Source organism: Suncus etruscus, chromosome 11, assembly GCF_024139225.1.
Source record: "Suncus etruscus isolate mSunEtr1 chromosome 11, mSunEtr1.pri.cur, whole genome shotgun sequence".
Lineage (NCBI taxonomy): Eukaryota > Metazoa > Chordata > Mammalia > Eulipotyphla > Soricidae > Suncus > Suncus etruscus.
Window position 1 is genome coordinate 84,210,853 of NC_064858.1, and position 17,490 is coordinate 84,228,342.

The 17,490-nt window shown below is 50.3% G+C and overlaps 3 protein-coding genes across 3 annotated transcripts in view; 2 read left to right on the forward strand and 1 right to left on the reverse strand.

Moving 5' to 3' along the window:
• The window catches only part of DNAJC14 (DnaJ heat shock protein family (Hsp40) member C14), a 1,080,043-nt gene that overhangs the window by 897,138 nt on the left and 165,415 nt on the right, over positions 1 to 17,490 (reverse strand). The gene's annotated exons all lie outside the window — the stretch shown is intronic.
• Positions 6,525 to 11,306, forward strand: BLOC1S1 (biogenesis of lysosomal organelles complex 1 subunit 1). The gene is made up of 4 exons (XM_049784096.1): positions 6,525 to 6,636; positions 7,799 to 7,871; positions 10,721 to 10,853; positions 11,130 to 11,306. Exons 1-4 carry the CDS (start codon positions 6,576 to 6,578, stop codon positions 11,238 to 11,240), a joined length of 378 nt encoding a protein of 125 aa, XP_049640053.1. The 5' UTR covers positions 6,525 to 6,575; the 3' UTR covers positions 11,241 to 11,306.
• RDH5 (retinol dehydrogenase 5) lies at positions 13,113 to 16,412 on the forward strand. The gene is made up of 4 exons (XM_049784013.1): positions 13,113 to 13,638; positions 13,748 to 14,006; positions 15,674 to 15,837; positions 16,085 to 16,412. Exons 1-4 carry the CDS (start codon positions 13,329 to 13,331, stop codon positions 16,306 to 16,308), a joined length of 957 nt encoding a protein of 318 aa, XP_049639970.1. The 5' UTR covers positions 13,113 to 13,328; the 3' UTR covers positions 16,309 to 16,412.

Here is a 17,490-nt window from a genome sequence, read left to right on the forward strand (position 1 = left end):
TTACAATTAGGTACCAGAAAGATAGTACAATGGATGGGGCATTTGCCTAGCACCTGGATTCAATCCACCATCCTATATGGTCAGTACCCTAAGTGTTGCTATGAGTGATTCCTAAGAGCAGAACCAGGAATAAATCCTGAACATCAAAAGATGTGGCCCCAAAACAAAAACAAATTACAATAAACATAGAAACACAAACACACGTATACACTATTTGTAGCCAACAACATACATATTCACTGTGTGTAGCCAACATTTGTGGGAGGGACGTTGTTTGCTTGTCTCTTTTTGGAGGCCATCTCCAGTTATATTCAGAGATTATTTCTTGCTCGGCACTCAGGAATTACTCCCGGTGGTTCTTGGGGACCATATGGTATGCTGGGGACTGAACTCTGGTTGGTAACATACACGGCAAGGGCCTAGCCAACATTTTTTTTGTTTTGGTTTGGTTTGGTTTTTCGGGCCACACCCGGTAACACTCAGGGGTTACTCCTGGCTACTCGCTCAGAAATCGCTCCAGGCTTGGAGGACCATACAGGATGCTGGGGGATCGGGACCGTGGTCCGTCTGTAGCCAATGTTTGTATTCAGAATCTTTTTTTGTTTGTTTGTTTTTTGGGCCACACCAGTTTGACGCTCAGGGGTTACTCCTGGCTACTTGCTCAGAAATCGCTCCTGGCTTAGGGGGACCATATGGGACGTCGTGGGGATAGAACTTCTGTCTGTCCTATGCTAGCGCTTGCAAGGCAGACACCTTACCTCTAGCGCCACCTCTCCGGCCCCTGTATTCAGAATTTTAACTTTGGTTTCCAGCTGCGGTTATAGTCCAATTGATAAGACGTTTGCCTCAAGACCTGTCAAAAATGATCTTTGAGAGCAGAGGCAGGAGTAATCCCAGAGAACTGCCAGATGTGACCCAATAAACAAAAATAGTGTTCTGCTTTATGCTGCCACCTAACTATTTCACTTACCAATCCTTTGAGAGTTGCACATACCCTAGAATTTAAGATTCTACTTTGCAAATACCTGAAACAGTCATTAATATTCATCATCTCTCTAGGGGCCGGGAAGGTGGCGCTAGAGGTAAGGTGTCTGCCTTGCAAGCGCTAGCGTAGGACGGACTTCGGTTCGATCCCCCGGCGTCCCATATGGTCCCCCCAAGCCAGGGGCGATTTCTGAGCGCATAGCCAGGAGTAACCCCTGAGCGTCAAATGGGTGTGGCCCAAAAACCAAAAAAAAAAAAAAAAAAAAAAAAAAAAATTTTCATCATCTCAAAAATATATGGCACCAGGGGCCGGGCGGTGGCGCTAAAGGTAAGGTGCCTGCCTTGCCTGCGCTAGCCTTGGACGGACCGTGGTTCGATCCCCCGGTGTCCCATATGGTCCCCCAAGCCAGGAGCAACTTCTGAGCACATAGCCAGGAGTAACCCCTGAGCATTACCGGGTGTGGCCCAAAAACCAAAAAAAAAAAAAAAAAAAAATATATATATATATATATATATATATATATATATATATATATATATATATATGGCACCAGAGTGATAGTATAGAGATAGGGAACTTTCTTTGCCTGTATTCAATCTAAATTCAATCCCCCACACCACATATTGTTCCCCATCCCTCTAAGAGTGATCCCTGAGTTTAGAGTGAGGAGTAAATTCTGAGCACCGTTGAGTTTGTGCCACCTCAAATAAATAAATAAATAAATAAATAACACCGGGGTCAGAGTGATAGCACAGTGGTAGGGCTTTTGTCTTGCATGCGGCTGACCCAGATGAATGCAGGTTCGATCCCCAAAATCTCATATGGTCCCCCAAGTCAAGAGTGTTTTCTGAGCGCAAAGCCAGGAGTATTCCCTGAGTGCCACTCGGTGTGGCAAAAAACATAAATAAATAAATAAATAAACAAACTGTTTAATGGACTAGAGCATATATGGGAGTCCTAGGTCCAATCCCCAGCATGATAGTCCCCTAAACCCTACCATAAAAAGCACCCCCAAGCACATGGCCAGTAGTAGTCTTTGAACACCACTGAATATGGTCCAAAAACAAACAAAAAATAAAATGTTTTGGGGGCGAGGCTGATAACACAGCAAGAGTATTTGCCTTGCCTGAGTCTAACCTGGGTTCAATCCCCAGCATCCCATTTGGTCCCCAGAGTGATTGTAGAAAGCCAGGATCAATTGCTGAGCACTAGTGGGTATGACCCCCCCCCAAAAAAAGGATATGTTTTATTCTAACTTAATCAGCACCCATTTCTCTCCTCCTAATCAAGAGACATGTGCTCAATTTTCAATTATGAAAGAACTGAATAAACAAACTAGAAACCAGCAAAGCTAGGCCTACCCTGAAAAAGAGTTTAGTGCAATGATTAACCTTAAATACACATTATAATCAAATGGAAAAACTTTAATTAAAAATATTCGCCCCTCCCCCCGGGGATGGAGAGACAGCATGGAGGTAAGGTGTTTGCCTTGCATGCAGAAGGACAGTGGTTTGAATCCCGGCATTCCATATGGTCCCCTTAGCCTGCCAGGTGCGATTTCTGAGCATAGAGCCAGGAGTAACTCCTGAGTGCTGCCGGGTGTGACCCAAAACCAAAAACAAACAAAAACAAAAACAAAATTATTTTCCTTATGAGGCCAGAGAGATAGCACAGAGTTAAAGTGTTTGCCTTGCATGCAGCTGACCCAGGACTGACCCAGGTTCGATTCAAAGCATCCCATATGGTCCCCTGAGCCTGCCAGGAATGATTTCTGAGTACAGAGCCAGGAGTAACCTGAGCATCACCAAGTGTGGTCCAAAATTTTTTTAAAAATATTTCCCCTTGGGGCCGGGCGGTGGCGCTAAAGGTAAGGTGCCTGCCTTGCCTGCGCTAGCCTTGGACGGACGGCGGTTCAATCCCCCGGTGTCCCATATGGTCCCCCAAGCCAGGAGCAACTTCTGAGCGCATAGCCAGGAGTAACCCCTGAGCGTTACCGGGTGTGGCCCAAAAAAAAAAGAAAAAAATATTTCCCCTTGGGGCCGGGAAGGTGGCGCTAGAGGTAAGGTGTCTTGCAAGCGCTAGAGTAGGACCGAGGTTCGATCTCCCGGCGTCCCATATGGTCCTCCCAAGCCAGGAGCGACTTCTGAGCGCATAGCCAGGAGTAACCCCTGAGCATCAAACGGGTGTGGTCCAAAAACAAAAACAAAAACAAAAACAAAAAAATTCCCTTTGGGGCAAGAGTCATAATACAGCAGGTAAGACGTTTATCTTGTAGCCCACCCAGATTCAATCTCTGGCAACCTAAATAGTTCGCCTGAGCGTATCAGGAGTAATTCCTGAGCACGAAGCTGGACATATGACTAATTTGTTTGGACTTTTTTAAAACTCAAGGCATTTTTTTTAAAAACTCTCCTCCTTTCCCTTTTCCCTGGGCTGGAGAGATAGTACAATGGGTAAGGTCCGTGCACACAGCTGACCCAATTTGAAACCCAAATGGTTCCCCAAGCCAGCCAGGAGTGATCACTGATCCAAGAACCAGGAGTAAGGACTGAGATTCACTGGATGTGACCCAAAAGCAAATAAAACTCCAAAAATACCAAAAAAAAATTGTTTTCTTCTCTTTTTATTCTTTTTTTTTAATAACTGCTCTCACTTATTTGAAAACAAATATATTATGGCCAACAATGTCAATTATGTGATGCTTTTTTTTTTTATTTTTGGGCCACACCCGGCAGTGCGCAGGGATTACTCCTGGCTGTCTGCTCAGAAATAGTTCCTGGCAGGCACGGGGGATTATATGGGACACTGGAATTCGAACCAACCACCTTAGGTCCTGGATCGGCTGCTTGCAAGGCAAATACCGCTGTGCTATCTCTCCGGGCCCGCATTTTTCTTTAAATAAAAGTAAACTTTGCCCAAATGTCCAATGATCCATCTCTTTATTCTTCTGTATTTGCAAACTGCATGCTTGTACAACCATCTACAGACACCCAATAATGGAGCCCTTGTACATCATTACCCACTTACATTTCACTATTACTGATGTTCCTATTAATACATTGAGGAAAGGTTTGGGACTGAAAAGTAAATTCAAATATTATGGACAAATTATGTTGGCAACTTGCTAAGGACCTCAACTATTATCTTTAAAAAAAAATTCCTTATTTCATTCTCAGTTTTTTTTCCAGGTTAGAGAACCACTGATTTAATCCAGTTCCCTTATTTTACTAAGGAGAACACCAAGATTCAGAGTGGTTAGTAGCTTGCTAATAATCACCCAACAGATGAGAGAAGAGTGTGCCAAGAGAAATTTGTGGCCATGACAAGAATATGTTGATGTTTACTATAACTTTTTTCTATTGGGGGACTAGTTCCACGTCCTACAGTATTCAGTATGATCCACTCATGTTTGTACTCTGGGATCAAAACTGGATCCACAATATGCAAGGCATAAACCCCGTAGTATCTCTCCAATTTTTGTTTTTGTTTTCCCTGGGGAATGAATCCAGCTCTTCAGTCAACTGGCCTTAGCACTTACTTTTTTGAGGGGTAGAGAGTGAATCACACCAGACTTAACCTCCAGCTCCGTGTTCAAGTTGGCTCCCAGACGAAACTGGAATGCACAGTATGCAAGACAAGCACCTAACCCTGCACTTTTCGGGGAGCTTCTAAGTCACTCCTGGCTGTGTGTGGGTGACTATAGGAGTTTCTGGGGATCAAACAAAGGTCAGTCTGTCAAAGTCAAGTGCCCTATACTTTATCTACTGTACTATTTCCCAGGCCTAGAGCTCTTATTCTTCCAGTAAACTTGAATCTTAGGTCCCTAAATACAAAAGGATAGGACTGGAATTGTATATTCACCACACACCACCAGCTAAATTACCAAAACTCTGTAGGAGGTTGATGGGAGAGCCTGGCCAACTTCAATGGAGCGGTGAGAAGAGAAAAGTATTTCCTCCGCGGGGGAGGGAAGCAGAAAATTGAAAATCTAGCCAAAGCTGCCAGGAGGGAAAGGAGAGGGAAGGAAAAGAATTTCAATGACTCCTGGAAGTTTCTGCTCTCCCAGAAACCTGGATGGACTGCCTAGCAACAATTCTCCAGGGAGCGTTAAGTTCAAAACAAATTTAAAGGAGTGGCGTGATAAGCACTGCAGATAGGGCGTTGGCTTTGCACATGGCTGACTCAGGTTGGATCCCTGGCATCCTATATAGTCCTCTGAGCCTACCAGGAGCGATTTTTTGAGAGCAGAGCCAGGAATGACCCCTGAGTTTAGCCCCCGGGTGTGGCTCAAAATCAAAAACAAACCCAAAAAAGCAGACTTAAACGCCAGTTCTGGTTAGGGCCAGAGACAGTAGAGAAGATAGGGCGCTTGCCTTGCATGCAGTAGACCCAAGATGGATCCCCAGCATCCCATGTAGTCTCCAGGACCCCACTAGGAGAGTTTCCTGAGTGTAGCGCTAGGTGTAACCCTAAACATCCCCAGGTGTGACCCAAACACAAAATAAAACAACAACTGGCTCTGGCTTGCTTTACAGGCTTGAGTCCTCACACATATTTCGTTTGCTTATCTGTCTCTGCTTGCTCTTCAAACACGTTTCTCCCTTGAACTCGAATCTTTCTTAGCCTCTTTGCTTGCATGCTTGCTCTTTCAAGTTCGCGTTGTCTCTAGTTAAACACTTCCTGTCTTGCTCTCCCTTCACATCTAAATTAAGTATTGTTCAATAAAAACGATTTTGGGGGCCAGAGTGATAGATAGTACAGAGGGGAGGACGTTTGCCTTGCACGCAGCTAACAAGGGTTCGATCTTATGTAGTTCCTATATGGTTCTCCAAGCCCATCAGGAATAATTCCTGAGAGCAGAGCCAAGAGTGACCTCTGAGGACCACCGGGTGTGGCCAAAAAAACAAACAAACAAAAAATCTTGAGGGGATGGGGAGCATACCCCGAGGTGCTCAGGAATTATTCCTGGAGTCTGGGATCCCAGAGGTCAAAAGCAGGTTGGCCTTTGTGTATGCAAAAGCCCTATCCACTGTGTATATAGCTCGGGTCCTAAAAACTATCTTGCTTGACTTAAAATTAAAATTGGGGCCAGAGCAATAATAGCACAGCGGTAGGGCGTTTGCCTTGCACCTGGCCGACCCCGGACTGACCTGGGTTCGATTCCTGGCATCCCACAGGGTACCTCCAAGCCTGCCAGGAGCGACTTCAGGCTTTTCCAAAGTGTGACCACCACAGGTGTGACCCCCCAAATAAATTATAATTATTATAATTCATGGTAACAATTAATTTAAAGCAACTGGCTCTACGGAAACTAAAACAAACTCCTTCCAACGCTCACGAACGAGGGAGCCCCTAATAAACCCAGAGCTCACCTATCTACCCACTACTAACTACCCCGTCTCTCCCCAGCAGGGACGTTGACTCCACCGCAACTTGACAGCTCGGAAGGGGGCGTAGCCCGCGTCACGTGACGCTAAGGTCACGTGATCGGCGCGGGACCGGAAGCGAGCGCTCTGAATATTCTAGTCTGTGAGGAGTCTGTGGGGGGGCCCCCGAGAGCGCCCCAACCCCCAGCCCCACACGCGTGACCATGCTGTCCCGCCTGCTGAAGGAACACCAGGCCAAGCAGAACGAGCGCAAGGAGCTGCAGGGTAAGCCGAGCCGGCCGAGACCACGGCCCCGGTCCCGGGACGGGCACGGGCGGACCCCATGAGTTTGGGCAACGGGTATGGCATTATGGGAAGTCATCCATAGTCCCGCCCCCGCGCTGACGCTCCGCGCGCCGATTGGTCCAGGAAACTGTCACTCTGGGCCCGGCTGCGGGATGCGGCAAAGGATGCTGGGACTGGGTTTGGGAATGGGATTAAATCCTCCAAGTAAAATGGTGGGGTGAGGGCCGCGTTTCTTGAAAATCCAGGCTGGGGGCCGGGAAGGTGGCGCTGGAGATAAGGTGTCTGCCTTGTAAGCGCTACCAAGGAACGGACCGCGGTTCGATCCCCCGGCGTCCCATATGGTCCCCCCAAGCCAGGGGCAATTTCTGAGCACATAGCCAGGAGTAACCCCTGAGCGTCAAACGGGTGTGGCCCAAAAACCAAAAAAAAAAAAAAAAAAAAAAAAAGAAAATCCAGGCTGGAAGTCTCGATTTTACCAATACCTACCCCCGAGATAGTGGGGAGACTACCCGGAGATGAGAAGCCCGGGCTCACACACCCCATGGACTCAGTTTCCCCAAGCGAGTCTCTTCCCCCCTTAGGATACCCACTCCTAAAGTGAAAGGTTGACATGGCCTATTTTGCAAAGGGGCTTTCAGTTTTTATCTGGCAGGCTCAAATGAGTCGAGATGTTCTGCAGCCAGCAAAATAGTCTTGAGTGGATTCTTCAGTGAGGTCATCCTGTCTAAAAACAAAAAAAAAGCCAAATCTGGGATAGTATAGAATAGATGGATGACGGCGCTTGCTTGGCACATGGCCCACCCACCCGAGTTCTATTCCAACATCTCGTCTAGTCTAGATCCCATGCTGAGTCCACCAGAAGTGACTCCTGAATGCTGAGCCAGGAGTAACCTTTAAGCATCTCGCCAAATGTGGGGATTTAAAAGGGGGGGGGGGGGAGCGGAGAGATAACATGGAGATAGGGCGTTTGCCTTGCATGCAGAAGGTCGGTGGTTCGAATCCCAGCATCCCATATGGTCCCCCGTGCCTGCCAGGAGCGATTTTTGAGCGTAGAGCCAGGAGGAACCCCTGAGTGCTGCCAGGTGTGAGCCAAAAACCAAAATTAAATAAAAAGCCAAATCTCCTCTCACCCCCGTCTTAGAGAAGAGACGTCGAGAGGCCATCAATGCAGCGACCTGCCTGACAGAAGCTTTGGTGGATCATCTAAATGTGGGGTATGAACTTCACACTCCCTCCCCCAAGTCCCCAGTCTACTAGGTATGGACAAGGTAGAGTCCTCAGAATGCCCTTGGGAGCTGAGATGTTCCTCAACCCTCCCCTTTTTGGCTTGACTCAAGCGAGGAGCAGCTGCAGGGCAGAAGCAGCAGCCAGATTTCTCCCTTCCTGCTAACTTCCCTGGTGCCCACAATTTTATGCCATCTGCCCACCGCCCATCATCCCTCCAAGTCCAGCTGTCTCTTCAGTGGTGGCTATCTACCCTCCCTTCTACACCTCCACCCGCTGTGGCAGGCCCACAGAGCAGCTGGCAGGAAAGGGATGGTAACACAGCTGGTGAGGGAGAAGGCAGAGCCTCTGCCAGGAACCACAGCCCAGCCAGTCTCTCTTCTTTGTCTCCGGACTACCCCCTACCACAGTGCCATATGAGAATTATTAGAACAGCCAAAGACCAGAGAAGGAGCAAAGAATGTCTTCTCTTATCTCTGACCCAAAATCAGGCAGAGATGATGATGTTGTGCTTGATGGTCTGTTGAAAGAAAAGAGGCAGGGTGATGCCTTGCACCCTGGGGGCCAGCAGTGCAGCTGAATCCAGAGAGTTCAGTCCAGAGTGAGTCACTGCAATGAGCTGTGCAGGCGGGCATCTTCTTGCTTACTCATGTGATGATTAGGGGGAAAGGAGTCTGTGGTTGGGGCCTCTTACCCCCTTGCCTGGCACACAACCAACCCACTTTAATCCTGATATCTTATATGGTTCCCTGAGGCCTACCAGGGATGATCACTGAACAGAACCAGGAGTAAGTCCTGAGCATAGTCAAAGAAAGGAGAGGGGCCCAGAGAGATAGCTCAGTGGCGTTTGCCTTGCAAGCAGCCGATCCAGGACCAAAGGTGGTTGGTTCGCATCCCGGTGTCCCATATGGTCCCCCGTGCCTGCCAGGAGCTATTTCTGAGCAGATAGCCAGGAGTAACCCCTGAGCACCGCCAGGTGTGGCCCAAAAACCAAAAAAAAAAAAGAGAGAAAGGAGAGGAGGGGGGGAGAGGGAGGGAGGTGGGGAGGAAGGAAGGAAGGAAGGAAGGAAGGAAGGAAGGAAGGAAGGAAGGAAGGAAGGAAGGAAGGAAGGAAGGAAGGAAGGAAGGAGAAAGAGAAGGAAAGAAGGAAGGCAAGCAGAAGGTCAGCAGGGGAAATGGGGATGATCACCAAGCAGAGCCAGGAATAAGTCCTGAGCATAATCCAAGAAAGGAAAGGAGAGAAGGGAAGGGGAGGGGAGAGAAGGAAAGGGAAGGGAAGGGAAGGGAAGGGAAGGGAAGGGAAGGGAAGGGAAGGGAAGGGAAGGGAAGGGAAGGGAAGGGAAGGGAAGGGAAGGGAAGGAGGAAGAAAGGAAGGGAGGGAGGGAAGAAGGAAGGAAGAAGGAAGGAAGGAAGGAAGGAAGGAAGGAAGGAAGGAAGGAAGGAAGGAAGGAAGGAAGGAGGAAAAATGGAAGAAAGGCAAGCAGAAGATCAGCAGGGGAAATGGGTTTAGGGACTCTTAGGAAAATATTGGAAAGCCCTGGAAGGGATTATATTGTTCTGGTTGGGCTCCAACCTTAGCCTCTAGCATGGCCCAGCTGTCTGCCCCCCCTCTCCTTCCACCCTCAGTGGTGCCAAGAGATGGGGGTGCTGACCCGGGCTTTTTTCTTTTCAAAGGAAAAGGGAGCACCCCTACTCAGCTAAGAGGAAAGCTAAGCTAAAGCCAGATTAGAAAGGGTTTTGTGTTGCTGCCCACTGCCTGAAAAGGGAAACAAAGACTGTCTATCTCAATCCTTGTCAGGTGTCCTTCCCACTCTCTAGACACCCCCCCCAGCCAGCCCTTTGCCCCCTCCTGCCCACACAGATTCCAGAGGGTGGGGGGGCAACGGATGTGGTGGCTACCAGCTGACCCAGAGCTTAGGGGCAAGGAGTAAAAGATTGACCAACCAATAAGGGAGAACAATTACTGCACAGTTATTGAGGGGAAGACAGGGTGAGGCTTGGGAATATCAGTCAGGGACTGCAGTGGTTACTGCAATGGACAGAATGATTGAGGAAAAATGCTCTTGCCTGAAGGAAAAAAGAGTAAAGGAAGTGAACATCCCTGTGCACTCGTCTGTGTCTGTGGATGAGAGAATGGCTGGGAGAAATGAGCCAGGAAGCGGCCTCTGGGAGTTCTTCCCTTGACCCTGAGTTCCTGAGGAAGGGGTAGTTCTTCCAAGCCATCCTAAATTCAGGGAGAGGCCCAGTTTCCCTTTCCAGCTTCTGGCCCAGATATTGGACTTCAATCACTGCCAGATGAGCCCCTGCTCCATTCCTCAAATTTCCCACACACCCTCTCTTAGTCTATTCTTTTCTATTTTTTTTTTTCTTTTTTGTTTGGAGGCCACCATCAGTGATGTTGGGAGCTATTCCTCAAGGTTCTGGGGTGAGAAACAAATCCAGGCCTTCTGCATTTAGAACTTGCACTTCAGCAGCCCCTGAAACTATCTAGGACCGCACCCCCACACCCACACACACACTCCCTTGTCCTCCCAGTTTCTTCCTCAGGGACTCCCAACATCACTCTTGCCCAGATTAACCCTCTCTTCTCCAACCTAGCTTTGGAGATTCTTTTTTATAGGGTAGGAAATTATTCTAGTTAGCTCTCAGCTAACTAGACAGGGCAGAAGAGCCTACCTGCATGTTCACGTCATAGTGGGTCATAGCAGAGCCTAATGTTACACACACACACACACACAGCCACACACACACACACACCTACTCCTACCCCTGCACCCCATCCCACCCCCTCTACCCCAATGCTTAGGCAGGTGACCCTCCTCCCTGCTCCAACCTCTAGTGTTGCACAGGCCTACATGAACCAGAGGAAGTTGGACCATGAAGTGAAGACCCTGCAAATCCAGGCGGCTCAGTTTGCCAAGCAGACAGGCCAGTGGATTGGGATGGTGGAGAACTTCAACCAGGCACTCAAGGTGGGTGTCACTTCTGTATCCCCAGCCCCACCCCTGACCCCTGCACACTGCTTCCAGGTGGGTCAACTAAGGGCCCAGGATCAAGAGCTTATGGGGATGGTCCCAGAAACCCTGTCTTGCCCCAGAGTCTGAGGAGCCAGGGAGGAGGGAAACCAGTTGGGTTGGTTGTGTACAAGCAAAACCCTTTATAGGAGGTGAGAAGTGCTTCCTGCCGTTTCTTCCAGCCATTTTACCCACATTGATCCACACTGATGCCAGACCTCCACCTCTTTCCAGGAAATCGGGGATGTGGAGAACTGGGCTCAGAGCATCGAGCTGGACATGCGCACCATCGCCACCGCGCTGGAGTATGTCTATAAAGGCCAGCTGCAGTCCGCCCCGTCCTAAGCACTCTGCCCTTTCCCTTTCCAGCTCGGCTGTGCCCCAGCAGTCTGAGTAATAAAACACAAGCCTCCTTACTTGGTGGATTGTTTCCAGGGTGGGGGTGTCACCCTAGGAGACAGATACAACTCAGGAACAGCGGGGCATGGAGCATCCAACATTCTCACTCCTCTAGACACTTGTCACCTCCTAGAACCTGGAACAGATTCTTGTTGGGGCATCGAGGGCAGAAGTTTCCCTTACACACACACACCTTCCCCAAGAAGGTCTTCATGGGAGCCGGAGAGATAGCATGGAGGTAAGGCGTTTGCCTTTCATGCAGGAGGTCATCTTTTCAAATCCCGGTGTCCCATATGGTCCCCCATGCCTGCCAGGAGCAATTTCTGAGCCTAGAGCCAGGAATAACCCCTGAGCACTGCTGGGTGTGACCCAAAAAAAAAATTGGGGCCAGGAAGGTGGCACTAGAGGTAAGGTGTCTGCCTTGCAAGCGCGAGCCAAGGAACAGACCACGGTTCGATCCCCCGGCGTCCCATATGGTCCCACCAAGCCAGGGGCGATTTCTGAGCACATAGCCAGGAGTAACCCCTGAGCGTCAAATGGGTGTGCCCCCCCCCAAAAAAAAGGTCTTCATGAACCCCAAGCCACCTGCCTCTCAATAGTAGTTTCCCACAGGAGAAAGAAGTCAGGGAGTAGGTGTGGTCCTAGCTCTGGCTCTCTGCCTCTCCACATGCTCCCTGCCTCTCCCAGGCTGGTGCTAAGCTGTGTCATGAGCCAGTGGGAGATTAACTCCCGGGCTTGGGGGCACTTCAGGACTGGACACAGATCCAAGGTTGCCAACTGAAGGTTGCCACCCCTAAGAGATTTCCCTGTGTGGAGTCTGTGAGAGATGGTCAGGACCCCAAGTGGTCAGGTGGACTGAGAAAGGGAGCCAAAAAGAGGACTTGTGGGAGCCTAGGCGTGGCTTGCCTGGCCTGTGCCAGGCCCAACTTCCGCCTCAGGCTCCTCCCCTCCACCCCCACACGCACTTAATACCTTTGGCACCAGGTCCACGACTGTGGACTTGGACCCCAGGGATAGTGAGTGTGAGCGACTGGACAGACCAAGCTGCAGAAGGCACAGCCCAGGAGTGCCTGCCAGCTCTTCCCAAAGGAGGTAAGCTGGGCCCTGGGTGAGGGCATTGAGCAGCAGGGCCACTGAGCAGCCACAAGCAAAATTCTCCACGCCTTGGTCACTCAGAACTCCTGAGTTTTCACGTTCCCTCACAAATTAGCATCTCTGAACCTCCAGGGCTAAGTGAGCACAAGGGTGCTTGCACCATATGGAGAATAAGAAAACTGGGTTCAGTGGCCAGAGCGACAGTGAGGAGCTAGCTTTGTACACAGTTGACTTGGGTTCAACCCCCAACACCCAATATGGTCCCCAAACCTTCCAGGAGTTATCCCCGAGCACAGAGCTAGGAATAAACCCTGAGCACTAGTAGATGTGGTCCTCCTACCCCACCACCACCAAATAAATAAATAAATAAACTGAGTTCAGAGATGCTTAGTATCACAGCAGGTTGGAACTACCAGGATGAGAATGTGAGGCCTTTCCAATAAGTGTTCCCAGTATACATTGAGGACATTTATTGTCCTCATTAAGCAGGACCAGATGAGGATCAGAGAGATAGCACAGTGGTAAGGTGTTAACCTTGCGTGTGACTGAGGGAGGGACCCGGTTAGACTCCCAACACCCATATGGGCCCTCAGCCTGCCAGGGGCAATTTCTGAGTGCAGAGCCAGGAGTGAACCTTGAATGTTGCTAGGTATGGCCCAAGAACCAATAAATCAGTAAAGTTTTGTTTAAGAAGCAGGACCAGAGATGACAGCAACCAGAGCATACTCCTGTCCTGGCGCAGTACTGCCCAGGGTACAGTTCATGTGCACTTAGTTGCTAGCCACAGGTGTAGGTTCCGCCACAGCAATTACTCCTCAGTCTTCTGGACGAGAAGGGTGTGGTGGCAGGATTTGAGGGCAAGAGCTGGAATATCTGAGCCGACTGAGCTGCCCTGGCCAGCTTCGACTGACACACCTACAGGTTACTTGGGCCCCAGCCATGTGGCTGCTCCTGCTGCTGGTGGCCCTGATTGGGATGGCACTGTGGTGGTTCAGAGACCAACAGACACTGCCTGTCCGCGCGGCCTTCGTCTTCATCACCGGCTGTGACTCGGGCTTCGGCCGGCTTCTGGCACTAAGGTTGGACCAGAGGGGCTTCCGGGTCCTGGCCAGCTGCCTGACCCCCACGGGGGCAGAGGATCTACAGAGAGTGGCGTCCTCCCGCCTCCAAGTCACCCTACTGGATGTCACAGACCCCCAGAGTGTCCAGCAGGCATCCAAGTGGGTGGAGACACAAGTTGGGGAAGCAGGTGAGTAGTTGCAGGACCGCCACAGAAGGAGCAGTGCTCAGGTCTTCCCCAGAGAGGGGATGCCCTCAGAATGCCGCCTCTCCCCATGGGTCTGCCTGTGTCTCCACAGGGCTTTTTGGTCTGGTGAACAATGCGGCAGTGGCTGGCATCATCGGGCCCACGCTGTGGCTGACGCGGGATGATTTCCAGCAAGTGGTGAATGTGAACACACTGGGTCCCATCGGGGTCACCTTGGCCCTGCTCCCCCTGTTGCAGAAGGCCCGGGGCCGGGTGGTCAACGTTACCAGTGTCCTAGGGCGAATGGTGGCCAATAGTGGTGGCTACTGTGTCTCCAAGTTTGGCCTGGAGGCCTTCTCTGACAGTCTGAGGTGAGGATACAGGTCTCAGGGATCCCTGCCCTTGGGTACCAACTATACAAATCAGTAGTGTCCAAGATTGGAACAGCTCCGAGTTCTTTGACATAGAGAAGGCTTCTTTGTGCTCAGGGTGACTCCATCTGGCTGCTCAGGAGTGTTCAAGAGACCAAGTAGTGCTGGGGGTTTAACCCAGGACTCTCCCAGGAAAGCATGTACTCCAGCCCTTTGAGCCATCTCCCCAGCTCACCTGTCCTCTTTACCCACTTGTTAAATTGGGATAAGGATGTCTGTCTCATTCTTATGGGCATCGTAAGTCAAATGAGGTGCATGTACATCAGTAGTGCCTGATGTAGTACAGTAGGGAAAGCACTTGGCTTGCTCAAAGACAACTCAGGTTCAATCCTTGGCACTACATGTTGTTCCCCAAGCACTGTCAGGAGAGGTCACTGAGCACAGAGCCAGGGGTAATTTCTGAGTGCAGAGCCAGGAGAAATCACTGAGCGCCACTGCCAGGTATGCCCCCTGTCCCCAAAAAAGAACTCAGTCCAGGAATTCTGAACAAAAGCCTCCAAACTTCTGAAGGAAGCTAGTCGGGGGGGTTTGTTGTTGTTAGGCCATACCTGGCAGTGCTCAGTGCTTACTCCTGGCTTTACACTTAGGAATTACTCCTAGCAGTACTCAGGGGACCACCTGAGTTGGGACCACCTAGGATGCCAGAGAATCAGATCCAGGTCAGCAACATACAGGATACTCTACCCACTGCACTATTTTTGCTCCTGCCCTGGTTAACAGCGCAGCCAGTCTGCTACCACCACTCAGCAAATATTTTTTTTTACTTTATTTACTTATTGGTTTGGGGGCCACACCCAGTGGTGCTCAGGGGTTACTCCTGGCTCTGCACTCAGAAATCACCCCTGACAGGCTGGGGTACAAAATGGGATGCCAGGAATTGAAAAGGGTCCCTCCAGAGTCAGCTGCATGCAAGTCAAATACCCTACCGCTGTGCTATCTCTCTAGCCCCAGCAGCAAATAAGTTTAGTTTATACTTTTGTCCCTATTCCTGACTTTGCTTTTGGTGTTTTGTTTGTTTTGCCAGTGCAGAAGTCCAACCCCAGGACTCACATGCAAAGAACTGGGGAGCCAGAGATAATACAGTGGATACAGTACATGCCTTGCATATGACTGACACAGATTTAACCTTTCACACCCAGTACGGTTCCCTGAGTACTGCCAGGCATAATTCTGCACGCAGAGTCAGGAGTAAGCCCTGAGCATCGCTCCTGTGGCCCAGGAACAGCAATTTATAAGCAACTACTTATTTTTTTTTACTTGATCCTTTAAGACATTTGCTGATACAGATGCTGGAGCAATAGTACAGCAAGTAGGGGATTTGCCTGGCTTGTGACTGACCCAGGTTCAATCCCCAGCATCTTAAATGGTCCCCGAAAACCACCAGGAGTAATTCCTCATCCCCACCAATCCCCCAAAATAAGTTTGCTAGCCCTTGCTCACCAGAGACTGACTATCCTGAAATATGTATGAAAACAAGGACCAGGGGATACCTCTGTGCCATTTGCCCCTGACCCCAGGGCACTGGACTCTAGTTCCCTTCCTGTCAGGACCATTATTCCTGAAGGTTCCTGCCCCATAAAACCCAGAAACCTTTGCCATCTCTCCAGGAGGGACGTGGCCCCTTTTGGGGTACGAGTCTCCATTGTGGAGCCTGGCTTCTTCCGAACTCCTATGACAAATGAGAAGACTCTGGAGACCGCCCTGCAGGCACGCTGGGCGCAGCTAGCTCCAGCCACTCGGGCCCTCTACGGGGAGGCCTTTCTGGCCAAGTGTGAGTAGCTGGGACTGGGGATGTGAAGGGAATCAGGGCCAGGTCCTACAGGAGGCAGCAGGAAGGGAGCCCTGGGAGGGGTGAGGGACAGTGAAGTTACCCCAGAAGAGCACCCACGCTGCATAAGGGACCATAGACTCCACTCACCTCTGGGGGTAACAAAGTCCCAGGACCCAGAAAATGGGGTTTGAGCCAGGCTGGTGGTGCGGGACAGGGACACTGACTCTGGCCCTGCTTTGGGTTACAGACCTTCATGTCCAGAAGTACGTCATGAACCTGCTCTGTGACTCTGACCTGACCAAGGTGACCAAGTGCATGGAACATGCCCTGACTTCCCGGCACCCCAGAACACGCTACAGCCCAGGATGGGATGCCAAGCTGCTCTGGCTGCCTGCCTCTTACCTGCCAGCCAGCCTAGCGGATTCTGTGCTTAGTTGGGTCCTCCCAAAGCCTGCCCAGGCCATCTGCTAAGTTAGCCTCCCCATAATGACTTGCTTTTTGACCCCACCCTAGTTTTACTTGATGCCTAATACAAAACCAGGGCTCAGTAAATGACTTGGTCTATAGAGACAGTACAGTGGGTAGGGAACTTGTGCCTTGCATGTGGTCAACCTGAGTTCAATATCCAGTATCCAATATGGTCCCCCAAGCTCCACCAGAAGTCAAATCTTGAGTTGGAGAGCCAGGAGTAACCCCTGAGCACCACTGGGTGTCTCCCAAAAAAATAAATATGACTTGTAAAAACAGGTAGAAAGGGGACCGGGCGGTGGCGCTAAAGGTAAGGTGCCTGCCTTGCCTGCGCTAGCCTTGGATGGACCGCGGTTCGATCCCCCGGTGTCCCATATGGTCCCCCAAGCCAGGAGCAACTTCTGAGCACATAGCCAGGAGTAACCCCTGAGCGTTACCGGGTGTGGCCCAAAAACAAAAAAAAAAAACAAAAAAAAAAAAAAAACAGAAAGGAACGTGCCCAAGGAGAGACCGACTAACAATGTTTAGTGGTTGAGAAGGAACTGTCTGGTTATAGGTAACTTTTTTTTTTTTTTTTTTGGTTTTTTTGGTTTTTTTGGGCCACACCCTGTGACGCTCAGGGGTTACTCCTGGCTATGCGCTCAGAAGTTGCTCCTGGCTTCTTGGGGGACCATATGGGACGCCGGGGGATCGAACCTCGGTCCATCCTAGGCTAGCGCAGGCAAGGCAGGCACCTTACCTCCAGCGCCACCGCCCGGCCCCGGTTATAGGTAACTTTTAAAGCTGCAGCAGGAGGCGCTAGAGGTAAGGTGTCTGCCTTGATCGCGACTGCGGTTCGATCCCCGGTGTCCCATATGGTCCCCCCAAGCCAGGGGCGATTTCTGAGCGCTTAGCCAGGAGTAGCCCCTGAGCATCAAACGAGTGTGGCCAAAAAAAAAAAAAGCTGCAGCGGGAAGAATGACCACTAGAGGGCATTTGTCCATGTTGGTCTCCCACACTGAGCAGAGGACCATCAAAGTTGAGAGTGGAAATGGGGCCGGAGAGATAGCATAGAGGTAAGGCGTTTGCCTTTCATGCAGGAGGTCATCGGTTCGAATCCGGTTCGAATCCGGCATCCCATATGGTCCCATATGGTCCCCCGTGCCTGCCAGGAGCAATTTCTGAGCCTGGAGCCAGGAATAACCC

What these genes read in the sequence shown, in the direction of transcription:
- BLOC1S1 (XM_049784096.1), top strand. Translation starts at nt 6,576, where the DNA reads ATGCTGTCCCGCCTGCTGAAGGAACACCAGGCCAAGCAGAACGAGCGC. An exon ending in GTGGATCATCTAAATGTGGG is followed by an intron (nt 7,872 to 10,720) that starts GTATGAACTTCA and finishes TCCAACCTCTAG; the next exon opens with TGTTGCACAGGCCTACATGA. An exon ending in ACTTCAACCAGGCACTCAAG is followed by an intron (nt 10,854 to 11,129) that starts GTGGGTGTCACT and finishes ACCTCTTTCCAG; the next exon opens with GAAATCGGGGATGTGGAGAA.
- RDH5 (XM_049784013.1), top strand. Translation starts at nt 13,329, where the DNA reads ATGTGGCTGCTCCTGCTGCTGGTGGCCCTGATTGGGATGGCACTGTGG. An exon ending in GACACAAGTTGGGGAAGCAG is followed by an intron (nt 13,639 to 13,747) that starts GTGAGTAGTTGC and finishes GTGTCTCCACAG; the next exon opens with GGCTTTTTGGTCTGGTGAAC. An exon ending in GGAGGCCTTTCTGGCCAAGT is followed by an intron (nt 15,838 to 16,084) that starts GTGAGTAGCTGG and finishes TTTGGGTTACAG; the next exon opens with ACCTTCATGTCCAGAAGTAC.